The sequence below is a fragment of the Molossus molossus genome, unplaced genomic scaffold (assembly GCF_014108415.1).
Source record: "Molossus molossus isolate mMolMol1 unplaced genomic scaffold, mMolMol1.p scaffold_m16_p_11, whole genome shotgun sequence".
NCBI lineage: Eukaryota > Metazoa > Chordata > Mammalia > Chiroptera > Molossidae > Molossus > Molossus molossus.
In genome coordinates this window covers 94,370,080-94,384,864 of record NW_023425346.1, presented here as the reverse complement: position 1 = coordinate 94,384,864, position 14,785 = coordinate 94,370,080, and the positions used below count along the sequence as shown (strand labels likewise).

The 14,785-nt window shown below is 47.1% G+C and overlaps 1 protein-coding gene across 1 annotated transcript in view; it reads right to left on the bottom strand.

The window, feature by feature from the left end:
- SGPP2 (sphingosine-1-phosphate phosphatase 2) overlaps nt 1-14,785 on the bottom strand; it is a 96,967-nt gene that overhangs the window by 49,853 nt on the left and 32,329 nt on the right. Inside the window, exon 2 of the mRNA XM_036255057.1 lies at nt 5,133-5,291. Within this exon, the coding sequence (XP_036110950.1) occupies nt 5,133-5,291 (159 nt within the window). The remainder of the gene's footprint in view (nt 1-5,132; nt 5,292-14,785) is intronic.

Below are 14,785 nucleotides of genomic sequence, written 5' to 3'. Positions count from 1 at the left end.
TGCCACCTGCATGACCCAACCAGGGCCGGGGACAAACTGCAACCGAAGTACATGCCCTTAGCGGGAACCGAACCCAGGTCTCTCTGGACTGCAGGCTGACACTCTACTGCTGAGCCAAACCGGCCAGGGTGTGAATAATTTTTATGAGTTTATTTGAGCCAAACTGACACATATGTTGGAGAGCAAGACCTCAAATACTCTGAAGAATATAATTTTGTTTTGTTTTGGTGAAGGCAAAGTTCAAAGACAAATCTGTGGCTCAACTTGGAATCAGCAAGCTACATTTACCTTTAAACTAGACCTTAAATTCCTGTTTTATCTGTATGCCTCTTAATTTTGAGTTGATCTACTTTCCCCATTTTTTTGTACATCTTCAATGTCATGAAATATCTGTGCAAAGAGGCAGAACATAAGCAAGTAAAATATCATATTGACAGAGAAAATGAGCCTTCTAAGGATCAACTGTGCTATCAGTATTTGCAATGCTATTTTACAAAATGGAGAATAAACTTATGTAACCAAAGGTGAATTCTGCCTAGTTTTACAAAGCTGAACATTGTACAGTTTCTTTTTATTTTTTTATTTATTTTCTTATTGATTTGAGAGAGAGAGGAAAGGAGAGGGAGAGAGAGAGACAGAAACATCGATGAGAGAGAACATTGACTGGCTACCTCCTGCATGCCCCCTACTGGGGATTTGGCCCACAACCTGGGCATGTGCCCTGACCAGGAATCTAACCAGTGACCTCTTGGTGCATGGGTCGATGCTCAACCACTGAGCCACACTGGCCAGGAGAACATCATACAGTTTCAATGAAAGTGATTCTAAACTTTTTAAGATACAGTAATATTATTTTTTTAATTAAAAGAATTATTGATTTGGGAGAGAAAGGAAAGGAGAGAGAGAAACATCGATGTTGTTGTTCCACTTATCGACATATTCACCGGCTGAGTCTTGCATGTGCCCTGACCAGGATGAACTCACAACCTTGCTGGATTGGACAGTGCCCTAACCAGCTGAGCCACTCGGCCAGGGCAGCAATACTATTTTAAAACCTTTGTTTTAATTTTTGATGGGGCTGTCACCAGGCCACAAATGGAAGTGAAGAATCAGACAGTCACACAGGGGACCTTGGGCCTTTCTGAAGCACTGTCAACAGTATCTGTTTATGGGCATCTGATTAGATGATCCATTCACCAACTCTCTGCCCCAAAGTTGAAGATTGAGTTGAATCTAACCCATGACAGGTTAAAAACTTTGATAAGTGACAGATGAAAGAAATAACAACCTGATCTGATGTCTTTCAGCTAATTTACCAAAGGCTTATCTAAATTTTAGAAAGGTAAACATAAAAGACACTTATGTAGAATACAGAGTTAATAAATGCCTTCCGGCCAACCTGAAACACAACCACAGCAAATAAGCAATAGAAAAATTATGCACACCATTTTATGCTTCAAGCTTCAGCTTTAACATCTCTTTAAAAAAAAAGAACCACTATGAATGCTCTTCACGTCCTCTGGCTGTTTTTCTAAGCATCAACGCTGACAGCCCTTCTAGCACAGAAGTCCACTTCTCTGCTTAACCCAGCGCGATCCTGGACAAGTTATTTAACCTTTCCACATGCCAGTTTCCTGACCTGTGAAATGGGCTGGCAATAACCACTTCTCAGGATCGCTGGCAGGATTAAATGAGGTAAAACATAGAAAAGCCCTATGACAGTGAAAGGTATATACACTAAGGGCCCAACACATGACATGGCTTATTATTATTTGAAGTATTACAGTCTGAATCTGTAAAATGATGAAAATGAGATTAACCCAGTTATGAAGATCAAATAGGGTCATGAAAAAAAGATAATAAACATAGACACCAGTGAACGCATCTGGCACCACGGGGACAAACAAGGAGGACTGTGATGAGAAAGCCGTTAGCAAACCATGCGTTCTGCTGAGCTGCTTCAGTATGAGTCACCCCTAATGTAACAAATGATTTCAAAAGCAATGAAACATGTTGGGACTTCATCCAGTGACAGCTGTAAAAGTAATATAAAATCTGACTAGAGGTTTGGGGCTCCTGAATGCAGCTGCCTTCTGAAGACGGCTGGGTGAGATTTGCTGTTTCCACGTATAAGACTTAAAGCTCAGCCCCTTATGTATCTCTTCCTCTTCCCCCCTTGAGGAGGCAGCCACCATTCAAGGACAGCCCTTCCAGGAGAGAGGCTGCCTCTCAGGGGGACGCTGACAAGAGCCTCACCCCGGTCCACCTCTGCTTCCCTTCCAACCCTACCACCACCAGGAATTTCCCTTACCTTTGTCCACCTCCAACCCGGGGCCAAGCCAAGCATCTCTCATCATTATCTCTGAAGTGCAGAAGATCCTCCCTTCCTACCAGTCAGCCTCCCTCCCTCCCTCTCCCTTCCTCACCCCCACTCCATAACTATCTATCTCCCCACCCCCTGGCCTCCATGCTCTCCACCAGGACCTGCCAGGACCACACACACAGTGCTTTACAGATACAGCTGAACATACAGAAAATTTAACTCTCGGCCCGGGTGCCTGCTGGACCTGCCCGTGCACCCATTTTTATTTTTTATGTTTTAGCAAGAGAGGAAGGGAAAGAGAGATAGAAACACTGATCGGCTGCCTCCTGCACGCCCCCTACTGGGGATCGAGCTTGCAACCCAGGCATGTACCCTGATGGGGAATCGAAATGGGACCTGTCAGCCTATGGGGCAATGCTCAATCCACTGAGCCACACTGGCCGGGCATCACACACCCATTTTAAAGTCACGAGCCACCAAAGCTCAGGACAAACTGCATACTCGAAAATTGTGCTTTCCTTTCTCAGGACAAAAGACTGGTAATTCTATCTCAAACAGGAAATCCTTTGCACTTTGAAATGAGGACTCCAAAGCGGAAAATAACAACTGATAATGACAATCAGAGAGCCCTTGACCACTGCCTCCCATCATCCAGGCCCCTCAGGAACAGTTTCCACCCTCACTGGGGGAGATAATCGGCCTTGAGCTGACCATACACATTGTAAGATATTCCCAGGTGACTATAAACAATTAACATCATTTGCCCCACTCAACAACCATAAAAGTTAACTTTTTTTTGGTATCTCAGAAAATAAATCATGGAAGGACACTCAAGTACTGTGGGTCTTTCAAGCATTTTCAGATCTTAAGAACAGAAGGAATGCCCCCCGCCCCCAACTCCTCCAATGGCTGTCACTGCGCTGCAGGTAGAGAAGCTGGATTCAGACAGGGAGGGGGCCCCGACATTCACCTTGTACGAGATGCAAATTATCCATAAGAATCACACTTTTAGACAGAAGCTGGATTTCAGAAAAGGGCTGGCCAGGAGACAGGAACAGGGAAAGAAAAAAGTGGCCTATAATTTTAGACAGAAAAAGAGAAAACAGAAAGCATTCGGGGCCAAATAACCCTAATGGTAAGCCTAGGACCATAGGGTCCTTTGGCCTAGAGGCTGCAACCCAGTCTTCATACATTTGGACTTCAAGGACTCTTGCTCTGTAGGCATGTAATTTTTTTTTTTTTTAATTTCCTCCTTTATTTATTTATGTATTTTTGGCACGTGCCCTTAGCGGGAACAGAACCCGGGACTCTCTGGTCTGTAGGCCGATGCTCCAACCACTGAGCCAAACCAGCCAGGGCACATATAATGTTATAAAATGTAAGTCTACATTTCCCCCCCATTTTAAAAAATCTGTATTGTTGATAGCATTACAGGTGCTCCTGCCTCTGTAGCCTACATTTGAACAGTGGTAGATGGCGCCTGCAAAACAGGTCTGGCGGTTCTGGTCGGTTCCTCACGCCAGTCCCCGGAGGAGCAGGACAGCGGCTCCCCGGGGCCTCAGGTGGTCACACTGACACTCACGGGCACCCCAACCCCGCCACCTCTCTCCACCCAGGGCTTCACTGTTTCACTTCTCTCCCCTGCCTTGAAGGACACTTGAGTTTATGGCTCCTGATCAAAGCCACGCTAACTTGTTCTACAAAAAAAAAAAAAGAAGCAGCAGCAGCCCAGAGTGGAAGGGGGCAGTCACTTGCTGAAGATCACACCGCTTCTCAGAGCAGAGCCGACCGAGAACCCCGACTCCTTCACACACAGCCAAGCACCTCTGAACCTCGGTTTTTAGGATCTTGAGTTAGGAAACCATTCCTGTCCCTAAAGCTCCCTCTTCTCGGCTAAACAATCTTTGACCATAGAATGCGTTCATCTTGGGGACCCCTTTGCCTGCGTGGACGGGGCACTGCGAATGACCACGTCCTCAAGCAGCACCTGTAGCATTCTCCCTCGGGCCAGCCCGAGCTCCGTGCACACCGTGCGTCTTCAGGATGACTCTGGGAGATGAGCATCATGAACACCATGCGAGCATTAACACCACCACTGTAGTGGCGAGCGGTGGAGCTGCCCTTGAACCCAGGGCTTTTGAGCCCAAACCCCGGACACTGGCAGCAGGCCCTGCTGTCTCGCAAATATCCACCATCTCCCCCGATGATGATAATAACAATAATGAAAATAGAACTTATTTGTTCCTGAACGAAGTTATACAAAGGGTCCTGAGGAACACACCAGAAGGGGCTCCCATCTCTACCTGGGATTGTCACTGGGTTTCTGTGTCTGTACCAGCTGCCCCCCTACAGAAGAAGGACCCTAGGAAGGAGCCTGCCTTACACGTTTTTGTCTCTCTGATGTTTCGAGTATTGCTTACTACTACTTGGAGTTATTAGTCAACAGCTTCCAGTTTCCATTGTTGATTTAATTGTACTAAAATGGGCCTCTCAGGGGTTGTGCTTCATGGCCCTTCATGGATTCTCCAAAGGTCCCGTCTTCCCTGCACATCACTTCTCCCCTCTTCTAGTTTTACTCACCCACAGGGGGTGGACACCAAGTACACAAACTCTACACGTTTGTCCGATTTTGCAAACAAAACAAGTTGTGTTCACAGCCTTTTAATTGTCCCTGTTATTTTTCCAAAGTGAGCCAGACAACAATTCAACGCTCAGTGATTAAGGAAGAAAAAATGTGCAAAGCACTTGAATACCGAAGCAGGTCGCTATTGCAGAGGTAGCAGCGCTCGTGAGGAACAGTAGTACTTACGACCCATATGATGATCAGCCTTCTGGATAAGTAAGGGTCAATATTCCAGTGCGTGAACGGAAGAAACGTGATGAAGAACACCTCTTGACCCAAAGCGGCTGAAAATCTGAACAGATAATAGTAGAAATAATTCTTCACAACGTACTTCTGTTCATAAGCCTGAAAAACAAAAACCAAAAGAAGACTGAGTTCACGGAACATGTCACTAGTTCATTGGACCCTCTCAAAAATTCGTGGGTCTCGGTTGCCAAGGTGTTGCCTCCCCGCCCATCTGTTGTTACTGTATCATCACCATCAGTGTACGTAGTTGTTGAACACCTAGCAGCCCAATTTGTCCACAAAATGCCAGAAAATGTTAGTTCTTCATGAAATCAACTAAGTAACATTTGAGACAGCAATATCAGGGAAGACACACAAAAAAGCCAAAATCCTTTTCCTGTGTGTAGGAGGCTGGAAACTAAAGGGCAGGGGGCGAACTCTGCTAGGACATAGCTTGGGTCTGGGACTGTGCAGGCAAAATAATGACCCCCAAGGTTTCCACTTCCTGATCCTTAGGACCTGTAAATGTGTTACACCTTACAGAGCAAAAGGAACTTTGCAGATATGTACTTAATGGTTTTCCAATAAAGAGCTTCCCTTGGATTATCATGGTGGACTCAATGTAATCACAAGGATCCTTAGAAAATGGAAGAAGGCGGCAGAAAGCTCTCGAGTCAGCACTTAGAAGATGCTGCTGGCTTTGAGGACATGGGAAGAGGCCACGAGCCAAGGAATGTCGGTGCCTCCTAGAAGCTGGAAAACGTAAAGGAACAGCTTCTCCCCTGAAAGGAATTCGGTCCTGCTGACGCCTTGATTTTAGCCAAAGAGGAACCACTTTGAACTTCTGACCCCAACAGCTGTAACAAAATAGATCTGAGTTGTTTCAAGCCGCTGAGTTTGTGATAATGAGTTACAGCAGCCAGAGATTGCTAAAACAGAGACTTCAGAAAAATCACTTGCAGATGAATGTTTCTAGTTTACCCTTTTAAAAAATATATGTTTTTATTGATTTTTTTAAATTTTATTTTGTTATTTTTTTATTTTTATCCTCACCCGAGGACATTTTTCCATTTTTTGTACAGACGGAGTGGGAGGAAGAGAGAGGAAGAGAGAGAGAGGGAAACATCGATGTGAAAGGGACACATCGAGTGGCTGCCACCCGCACGACCAACCAGGGCCGGGGACAAACTGCAACCGAGGTACATGCCCTTAGCGGGAACCGAACCCGGGTCTCTCCGGACCGCAGGCGGACGCTCTAACCGCTGAGCCAAACTGGCCAGGGCTTGATTTTTTTTTTTAAGAGAGAGAGGAAGGGAGAGAGAGATAAAAACATGGATGTGAGAAAGAAATATCAATTGGCTGCCTCCTGCACGCCCCCTACTGGGGATCGAGCCTGCAACCCAGGCACGTGCCCTGATCAGGAATTGAACCCATGACCTCTCAGTCATGGGACGGCACTCAATCCACCGAGCCACACTGGCCAGGCTCTAGTTAACCTTTCAAATGGGGCGAAGAAGGTCAGTCCACTACAGTCACGCTACGAGGAAAGCAGGAAACGCACAGGGGGCCTGCTACCATGCACTCCCATTTTTGAGCCTTTCCCCCTCTCCTCCTGGAGTAGGCAGCGGGGAGGAAAGACGTAAGGGGGTTAAAACAGGAATAAGCAATCTATTCAAAATACGGTAAACAGCCTGAAACTATGGTATATTCGTGATGAGTTGAGACATAAAACATGCTATTTATGGTAGTCACAGACTTGATAAAATCACAGAAACACGCCAACGCCGAGAACGAGGAGGTAAAGAGGTAGCCTGTCAAAACCTTGCAGGTCTGGATTTTCTGTTCTGTCTTATAAAAACTCTGAGGTCCTGGAATCCTGGGAGCACTCAGAGCATAAGTTATAGGTATTCATTCTGTATGCAGAATGAATGATGGCCCAGAACCTACGCCGGATGCCAAGAAGGTGTAGATGAGTCAAGCGTGACACCTGGGTTCAAGGTGCTCCTTTTCTGGTGAGGAAGGGGGTGGGGAGCCAAAGAGTATAATAATTTGGGGCAATAAATTTTTTAAGACCAATATTGTGTTGGAGGCCTTGAAAGGCAAAGAGTATGTTATACTTAAGGAATAATAATCATAAAAAGACCTTGGAAATGGCTAGAATATAACCGTACTTGACACTGTTGGCTGCCTACCAAGTCTGCATTCCTTGCTCTCTCCTAAGAGGTTCCTGATTTTATTCCAGCATCTCTCTACCTCCCCCACAGGGCCCTGTGACTCAGGGCGAAGTCGGCACCACCCTCAGCTCCAGCGGTGTATCTGCATTCGTCTGAACCCGTCGCAGAAAGTTCAAGACGCCAGCCTCAAGCCAGGCAATGCATGGCACCACCTTGGAGAAGGTGACTCGTCAGGGCTGAGCCCAGGCTGTCAGCTACACATTCGTCTCCCTTCGTTCTGAACTACGTGAATTCAAATGAGAGAGCCCGGCAATACATCTGCCCGAGCAGGAGAGATGACCGTGCTCAAAATGAATTAAATCAGGAAGTATCCTTTCATTCCTCTGCCAAGATAATAGTATGATTGGATTTGCAAAACAAAGACAAGGGGTTGTGAACAGATAAATGACAAACTGTTCTATTACCTAATCTGAGGACTAATCTCTGCAAGTTCCATTTTATAAATGTACATGCGATAGGCCGACCTTCAGGCAGACCCTACGAAGAGCTCCTGTTGGCACACAGATGACTTCCCCTGCCGGCTGCCAGGTCCACCTGGTCATCCACCTGCACTGAAGCCTTGAGCGCTTCTGCCAAACTGACAAGGCTCCCCCTCCTCCCTCGTGTCATTTCATGGTTCCCAAGTGCTAGTGACATTATAAACACTCAGCAACAACCATTTCTTTACCCTGCAGATGTACCCGAGACCAAGTTCAATAACTTAATCCTAGTAAAAAATTGAAAAGATCGTCAAGGATGACAGCAAACTGCTCTCGTGCTCCATATTACTAAGTAATATCTTTAGACATGCTTTTTACAATCTCTCAGGAATTCTCTTTTTGGGGGAACAGCTGAATGTTCTCTAAATCTGCCAGGAACAGAAAAAGCAAATGTACACATTTTCAATATCAGCCTATATATATAGGACACCCAAAGGAATTTTAACTTTTGTTTTTATCCTCACCCGAAGACATTTTTGCATTTTTCCTTAGACAGAGCGAGAGGGAGAGAGGAAGGAAGGGAGAGAGAAACATCGACGTGATAGACACACATCATGTGGTTGCCACCCAAACGACCCCAACCAGGGCCGGGGACAAACTGCAACTGAGGTACAGCCCTTAGCGGGAACCGAACCCAGGCCTCTCTGGTCTGCAGGCCGACGCTGTAACCGCTGAGCCAACCTGGCTAGGGCCCAAAGGATTTTTACGAGCATGTCTCTGCATATGTGATTACACAGCTTGAGAGCTATTATTTACCTCCAAATTCTTGGGTTCTTTAGTATATGTACCCCAATAAAGGAGTTAAGTACTTGATTTTTTTTTTAGAACAAGAATCTAAGGTTCCCTTGTAGGAAATCTCAGTGTGTGTGACCCCAACATGTCTTCAGAAAGAACAAGAATTTCAGCTCCTGTGTTGGTCCCACCGGGAACAATTAGAGGGAGAAGAAACGGGGGTTAGAAATGGAAGTGGTAGGTACGGTGGACGGCAGGAAGAAAGCGGAGAGAAAGGAAACCAAGACTCTGAAGTCTCCCTGAACCACATCTCTGTGCACTGGGCAACGTGCAGAGCTGACGGCCCAGGGCACAGGGCAGGGTCTCTGGGCACAGACTGGAGAGACAGGCATCAACAGCTAACTTTTTAGAGAAAAGATCAGGAAGGCACTGAACATTTTGGGCAGGTGGAGAGATAGTTTTAGAAATCAAATGCTTCTTAGTAATCCTATCATCTGTTGCAAAGCCCAATGAAGTTTCTAGTAAACAAGGGATAATAAGATGGACATTACCCCCATAGCCATTATAACTAACTGCAAAATGTCACTGATATTCTCACTTGTGTATTTTATTGGCTTATTGTCCTTAAAGTTAAAAAACAGAAATGTCCCCCTGATCGGTTTGGCTCAGCGGTTAGAGCATCGGCTTACGGACCAATGAGTTTCGGGTTCAATTCCAGTCAAGGGTACGTACCTCGGTTTCGGTTCGTGCCTGGCCCTGGTCCTGGGCTGGGTTGTTTGGGAGGCAACCAGTCGATGTGTCCCTCTCACATAGATATTTCTCTCTCTCCTTCTCTCTCCCTCCCACTCTATCTGAAGATACATAGAAAATATATGTATATATACCCTCAGGTGAGGATTAACAACAAAAGTGTCTTCACAGGTGAAAAAAAAAAAGTGTGACTGCAGTCTCCCAAGGCCATCTAAGTTCCTTAAATGCCCATTTCCCTAATGGGGGGTTTTCAGTAACATAACCTGGGGTCAGAGAGCAGCTGCTCTGTTTTGCGGTGACAGGGTAGCCCGGGTTCTCCGCGGGGCTGCCTGGGACGCACAGACAGAGCAGAGCGAGGGGGCCGTGCGGGCTCATCGCGTGGGAAGAGAAAGGACACGCGAATACGGCTTCTCCACTCAGCTCTTCTCCAGACGCCTGCTCAGTGTTTTGTTTCCAAAGCACACACCAAGGAGTCCTGAAGGCAAAGCAGAGACGGCTAGGTCCGCGCCGTGAGGTGCTCGGGGCGGGGCCAGACAGCAGGCGGGGCTTTCGAAGGAGGAAAACAGGAAAGATTTTAGCCACAACAGTGTGTGACCTTGGGGAAGTCATTTCACCCTTCTGAATTTAAGGGCCCCAGCTGCAAAGGACAGAGTGTCCCTAGTTCAATTGCTTTTTGCTATACAAACTGTTTTAAAGTAGAGAAAATCCCCTTCAATAAAATGGTACCCCGGGGCCTAGTATATAAATTAAGACTGAAAGTTTGTACTAATTGGTGGAAAGTACAGGAGGGGTCCAGGGAATTCCTATTTCAGGCCAGACCACCTCCAGCACCCCCGGTTCTCCCCCACCAAGCCCTTCTCTGGAGAGCTCCTCAGGGCAGGGCAGTAATCAGTTTGGAAACCAGCGACCTTTGTCTCTGCCAGACCTCACAGGCCACCCTCCCAGAACTCACCCTTGGCGCCGAGGACACAGGCTATAGATAGTGCAGCTTTGAACTCTGGACCAAAAGTCACTGCAAGGTCTTATTCCTTATCTGCATGTGTTCAGGTTAGAGCTGTGACATAGTATTTTTCCAAAGGTCGATGTGGAGCTGCTCCTGAACCTCAGCAGAGTGGAGAGGAGCCCGGCCGGGCGGACATGGCAGCTCGAAGCAGTCTCTAATGGGAATGGGGAGACAGCGCATTCCCTCGGCTGGAAGAGCCAATGAAATGGCCCAACTATATACATACACAGTCTAACTGGAAAAGAATCGTGCCCTGACTGCTTTGGCTCAGCGGTTAGAGCGTCAGCCTACAGACCGAAGGGTCGAGGGTTCGATTCCCGGTCAAGGGCACGTTCCGGGGTGGTGGTTCCATCCCCAGCCCTGGTCGGGGTCTTGCAGGAGGCAACCGATCGATGTCTCTCTCTTGCATCGATACTTCTCTCTCTCTCCCTCTCTTCCACTCTATCTAAAAAATTAATGAAAAAATATCCTTGGGAAGACAAAGAAAAATAGTCGTTAAGACCCAAAGCTCTTTAGAACACACCAAACCGCAGTGTTCCTTCCACGGTGGCTTTGCCTCAGCGCAGTTTTGGAGATGGAGAAGCAGAAACCAGCAAGCACAGACTGACCGGAGAGAAGAGGCCAGGACACCGCAGAGCCCGGCGGTTGGGAACTCGGCCGCTGGAGGCAACAGGTCTCAGATCGAGTCCAGGCTGCCCCACCACTTACTACCTGAATCACCTCAGCAAGGCCTTAATCTCCCAGAGCCTCAGTTTCCCCTCCTGAAAATGTAAGTGGCACTAGCACATACCACATAGGGAGGCCGGGAAGCTTAAATGGGATACTGTTGATGGTGTGTGCAAGGCACTCGGTTCAGAGCCGGGCAGAGGACCTAGCCTTTGGCCATGCCTAACGACGGCAGCAGAGAGGGTTTCTGAAAGTGCTTCTCGAGTCTACTGTGCATTTGAATTGCTGGGCTCCTGTTAAAATGCAGACTGATGCGGTTCACCTGGGGCGGGGCTGGTCCTTCTGAGTTCCCAGGTGATGCCCATGCTGCCACTTTCCAGCCCGGGCGCCGCCTGTTGAGTAGCAAGGACGCCCCAGTGAAGGGTTTTTACACACCAAAGTGAGGCTGTCCGACTTGAGCCCCCGTGTTGGAGGAAGTTTCAGTGGGAGTTTAAAAGAGTTAGAGAATGTGATCACAATGGCAGGTGAAATGCTGATGACAAACCGGAAGGGAACAGTGAGTCCCAAGGAGGAGCCTAAAATAGTCCGAATGCAGGAAGGGGGCCCAGAGGAGCACCTGGACCACCAGGGCACCGAGGGAAGGGCCGAGTGAGAGGCCCGGCAGGCGGAAGCCCCCAGCCATCTCCCCTCCCTGCCTTCACTGGAGGGTCTGCATCCCCTCCTGGATGACGAACACGAAGTTAGTTAGGAGTCACGACCCTCAGAAAACATTCTTAGCCCGGAGAGACCATCACAATACAGAAGAACAAACCTCAATTCTTTAAGAGGCCTCCTGCATCGCCGGCAGAGTCCTGGCTTGAAGCCAGGCTGACGCTGCAGGCAGGAACATCTGTCCTGATGCTCTCCGCTAAAATGCAGGTGGCGATTTGCCTTGTGTTACAAGAAATGAAATAGAAAAACTGAGAGTATCCCACTAAGATGGGTGGCTTTTGGAAGTTCAAAGGTAGTATTTGTCGTTTACATCGTCATTGATAGCTACATCTGCAATAATACACATTCAACCTGCACATTCAATGTCATCGACTCTCGAGGGTTGTCACATTGTCACTCACTTGCCCAGGGTCTTTTTTAAAGGTAGACAGCATTGTCATGTGCTTGGGATTGTGGGAGAAAAGGGACATCAGCTGATGGGCTCCAGAGTGACTGTCATTTATGGAGACTGGGGTCTCCCCAGAAAAAACATCATCCGTGGTCAGGGAATATCCCAACAGGCATAGGATTTAGGACTAAAACTTTTTTTTTAATCCTCACTGAGGACTTTTTTTTTGCATTTATCTTTAGATAGAGCAGGAGGGAGAGAGGGAGGAAGAGAGAGAGAGAAACATCGATGTGAGACTGGCTGCCACCCACATGACCCCAACTGGGGCCGGGGACAAACTGCAACCGAGGTACATGCCCTGAGCTGGAACCAAACCTGGGTCTCTCTGGTCTGCGGGCTGACGCTCTAACCGCTAAGCCAAACCGGCCAGGGCTGGGACTAAAACTTGACATTGCCTTGCTCTCTGATTCTTATACTCTGCGTATATTCAGCCACAATTTCTAACCCAGAGCCCAGAGGTTGGGAAGGGCATATGTGAGAAACTCGATGCCTCTTTCGAGAGAATCGATCGAGGTCTCGGCCCCGCTACCTCTCTCTGAAAGACCAGCTGTGGCACCCATGCCACAGCACACCACACACATGGGCTATTTGTAACATAAACACTCTTCCCACGCCGTTACGTAAGACACCAACTAGCACGTTCACACACTAAGTACAAACCAAACAATGCCCCACATTTAAATAAAGTTGAAAATGGCAAAGCTTAGGGGCCATGTTTACAAACACCATTCATTCATGGCGACACTTTAGTGATGGAAGATTATTTACTGATAGGCTCCTGTCACTTTTATTACTCTTTTTTTTTTTTTTTAAGTTTAGGAAATCAAGACTTTCCAACCGATGAAGAAAATGAAATGGGGATCCCTTAGGAAGCCTGAGGACATCGACAGTGTCCCTTGAAGGGGCGCAGAAGGGACGAGACTCTGAGAGGGTTTCTTCTTTCATCTTCAGGCCCAGCTAGAATTACAGGCTGGGTGAGCGCACTGATGCCTTCTCAGGGCTGGGGTGATTAAAATTTCAGGAGGGTGAGACTGAAAGTCAATAAAATAAGAGGACAAGTTCTTCGAGTAAAAGAGCTTGACTGGGAACTTCCCATTAATCACGTTCATCTGCTCAGTTGACATCTGTCGGGATCCCTCAGCCTGTGTCCAAGAATAAGGTGGCGGCAGGAGGGGATGTCACCCAGCGTGGCTTTCCTTCCATCCATTTTGCGGTAGCCTTTTCCACATGGGGGTTTTGTTTCCCTCCGGACAATCCACCCGATTCCGGCTCCCCCTCGGAACATCTGCTACCTTCTTTTTCTTTCCCTCAAGAGCCAGCTCTCATAGCGGCACCATCGGAAAAAGTGAATCGGTCCTACGAATGGTGAGGTTCTCAACGTGGCGCTGGTGACCCATGGTGGCAACAGCGCTCCCCTTGAGCCTAGAAACAGGTCTTACAACCGGACAAAACACTGCTCCTTAGGACTTGGAGAACTCTGTGCCTGAAACAGATCGTGTGGGCTTGGGAAGCGACTTGGGGATGGGCAGGGGGTAGGACAGCGGTTTGCAGAAACTAGACCTGTGGCTCCTGCTAGAATCTCCTCCACAGACAAGAGCAACAGGAGTCGACACAAAGACCAGAAATAACCATTCCTCCTTTTAAAGGGGGTGGCAGAACCAGCTGCCCTGCAAGTTCTCAAGATGTCTGAAGAGCTGAAATGTTTTTCCAAACATTTGGATCCGCTAAAACCTGAAACACATTGTACAAAACATTCTTCCATTTCATTGTTAAGCCCTGGTGCGTTTGGGGGGATTTTTGCTGCAGATGTTTCTGATTCACTTATATTAACTTATCAAAATGACATTTTGGAAGAGCTAAAGGATGCTGGAGAAGGAGTCTTTCAAACTGGTGTTCACTAGTTTTAAGCCAGGAATTTCACCCCCGCCCCAGCGCGCACACCCGGAATTCAGAGCTGGAAGGTTCGGTTCATTCTGCTCAAACCGGGCAGCACTAAGTCATCCATTCCTAAATCCCCAAAAGAAAAGAAAGGGGGAGTAAAAGCCACTCTCTTGTTTAAAGCTTTAAAAGGCACCATCAACAAGTGGATGAAGAGGGCCCAAAGGTACACATTTCTAGTTATAAAATAAGTAAGCCCTGGGGATGTCGTGTAGAGCTTGGTGACCAGAGTTAGTAACTCTGTTCTGCATATTTGAAAGTTGCTCAGAGTAAAATGTAAACATTCTCAACACAAAAGAAAAATTCTGTAACTATGTAGGATGATGAAAGTTAACTAGACTTATTGTGATCACTTTGCAATATATACAAATATCGGACCATTATGTTGTACACTTGAAACTCATATAATGTTACAGGTTGATTATAGCTCAACAAAGAAATGTTTGAACTCTTTAAAAAGGCTCTGCTAACATGTAAGAAAGCTATTTTGGCACATGTAAGGTTTTTTCCTTGGTGATTTTTTAAAAAAAATTATGTTTATTGATTTTTAGAGAGAGAGGAGGGAGAAGGAGCGATAGAAACATCAATGTGAGAGAGATGCATCGACTAGCTGCCTCCTGCACACCCCCTACTGGGGATCAAGCCTGCAACCC